Here is a 1,705-nt window from a genome sequence, read left to right on the forward strand (position 1 = left end):
GAGGTGTTGCTTTTGTTATTTCATTGCCCGGCGGGTAATTACAATCATATCATTTTTGATACAATTGAAGGGGGGTGAGGCAATACTGCCATTTCCCCCAAGGGCGAGCTCCCGCTGGACGCCGAGGTGCTCGACACCCCCATGGCCTGCGTCTACGAGCGCAGCGGAAAGCTCAAGGCGCGTGGACGGCGCGCCGCGTCCGGGTGGGCAATATGTAATAAATTTGCATCCGTCTGATACACCAGCAATCGCTGCAAGCGATACTCAATCTAACCAGCGAGGAATTTCGTTGACTTCGCGAGGCCATCAACCAATACGGTCTCGCGGAGTGGTGCTTCCGTCTGTCGGACAAGAGTGAGATCGACAAGGCGCCCAACGGTCGCATCTCTCCTGGCTGCAACTCGGAATGCGGCCAGTAGGACTTCCCTGGCATCATCGGCGCATTGAAAGTTGGGCACTCTCTTACCACAACTGGAACAATGCCAGGGGGTAAGTCCATCAAGGACCGATTGAAGGACTTCCCGTGCGGACCCGGCCGTAACTGTTGGACCTTCCATAAGTGAGCCAATTGAATCAAAAACAAACACTCGACCAAACCCTACGCTGTCGAGTCCGCAAACCACCAGTGACATATGATGGGGGAAACCTCGCCGTGCATACATTGCCCCTGAGCATAGCTGCGCTGCCACCGAAGCATCCATTGATAATTTCGCACCCACGATATATCGTTCCGCCTCTGTTCGTACGTCATGGGTCATTGACTCACAGTCCGCAGCACAGCCTGAAGTACCCATGAGCACCACGTCAGAGAGAGGTACCACGCGGTCGAAGACCGATGAGGTTATCATCATACCGTGTAAGAACTGCGAGTCTGCCGCAATCAGAGCGAAGCCGTGACCACACGCTGCCGCCAGTGATCCACCGTTGTTTGCATATGGGCGGAATTTACCGTGCGCATTACGGGGAAGGGCTAGTACGAGAATGCACCACAACATAGCACAAGGTGCTGCGAACCGGCGCCCGGTTTCCACCGCCGAGCGACAGGGTTGCCCCGGAGTATATACTGTCTTCACCTGCGAATTTATCCTTGACATTGACGGGAGTTGCCACTCGATGATGAACACGGAGCGAACGGTCCCGCGACTCCGGCGGCGGCTCAAGCGGCGCAGAATGGCTACCCAGTCTCTCCGAGTTCCTGCGAAGAGACGGTGCGCCCCATTGATGGTGTCCTGAGACTTCTTACGCATCCTACGCGCGGCAGATCTGCAGATCGCCTCGACACTGACAGAGGCCGCGTGATGAGAATCGCGGGAGATTTGATGATTTCGCTCTTGGTCGCTCTTGGTCGCTCTTGGTCGCGTTCCGCGACGAGGGCATCAAGATCTTCTACTCCATCTTCCTCGCGCTGTTCGTCGTCAAGGCCTGGCAATCAAAGATAATCTCGTGCTGCGGCGCGTACGGCCCTATTCCGCGGCCCCCGCCGCCGCCCCGACCCCCCGGGCGTCGCCCCTAGTGCCCTAGGCTCGGGCCGCTGCGTTTTGGCGCGCCGCGAAACGGTTCGCGACGCGCTCTGGACGTCGGAGCCAAAGCACGATTTCAGCGGCGCAGTCGCTTGGACGGCCTCAACGAATTGGCATCGCTGCGGCGCGGGGCACCGGTTGGCCCAGGCCGAGACATACCATCACCGAAGGCATCGCTGCAGCGG

The 1,705-nt window shown here is 58.2% G+C and overlaps 1 protein-coding gene across 1 annotated transcript; it reads right to left on the reverse strand.

Annotated features, from left to right (window-relative positions):
* Positions 1–1,241, reverse strand: AURANDRAFT_55099 (hypothetical protein; the record flags this gene model as incomplete). Its single annotated transcript, XM_009042377.1, has 1 exon — positions 1–1,241. One exon carries the CDS (start codon positions 1,092–1,094, stop codon positions 270–272), a length of 825 nt encoding a protein of 274 aa, XP_009040625.1.
* Positions 1,242–1,705: the final 464 nt, after the last annotated feature.

Source organism: Aureococcus anophagefferens, assembly GCF_000186865.1.
Source record: "Aureococcus anophagefferens unplaced genomic scaffold AURANscaffold_30, whole genome shotgun sequence".
In the NCBI taxonomy this organism is placed as follows: Eukaryota; class Pelagophyceae; order Pelagomonadales; family Pelagomonadaceae; genus Aureococcus; species Aureococcus anophagefferens.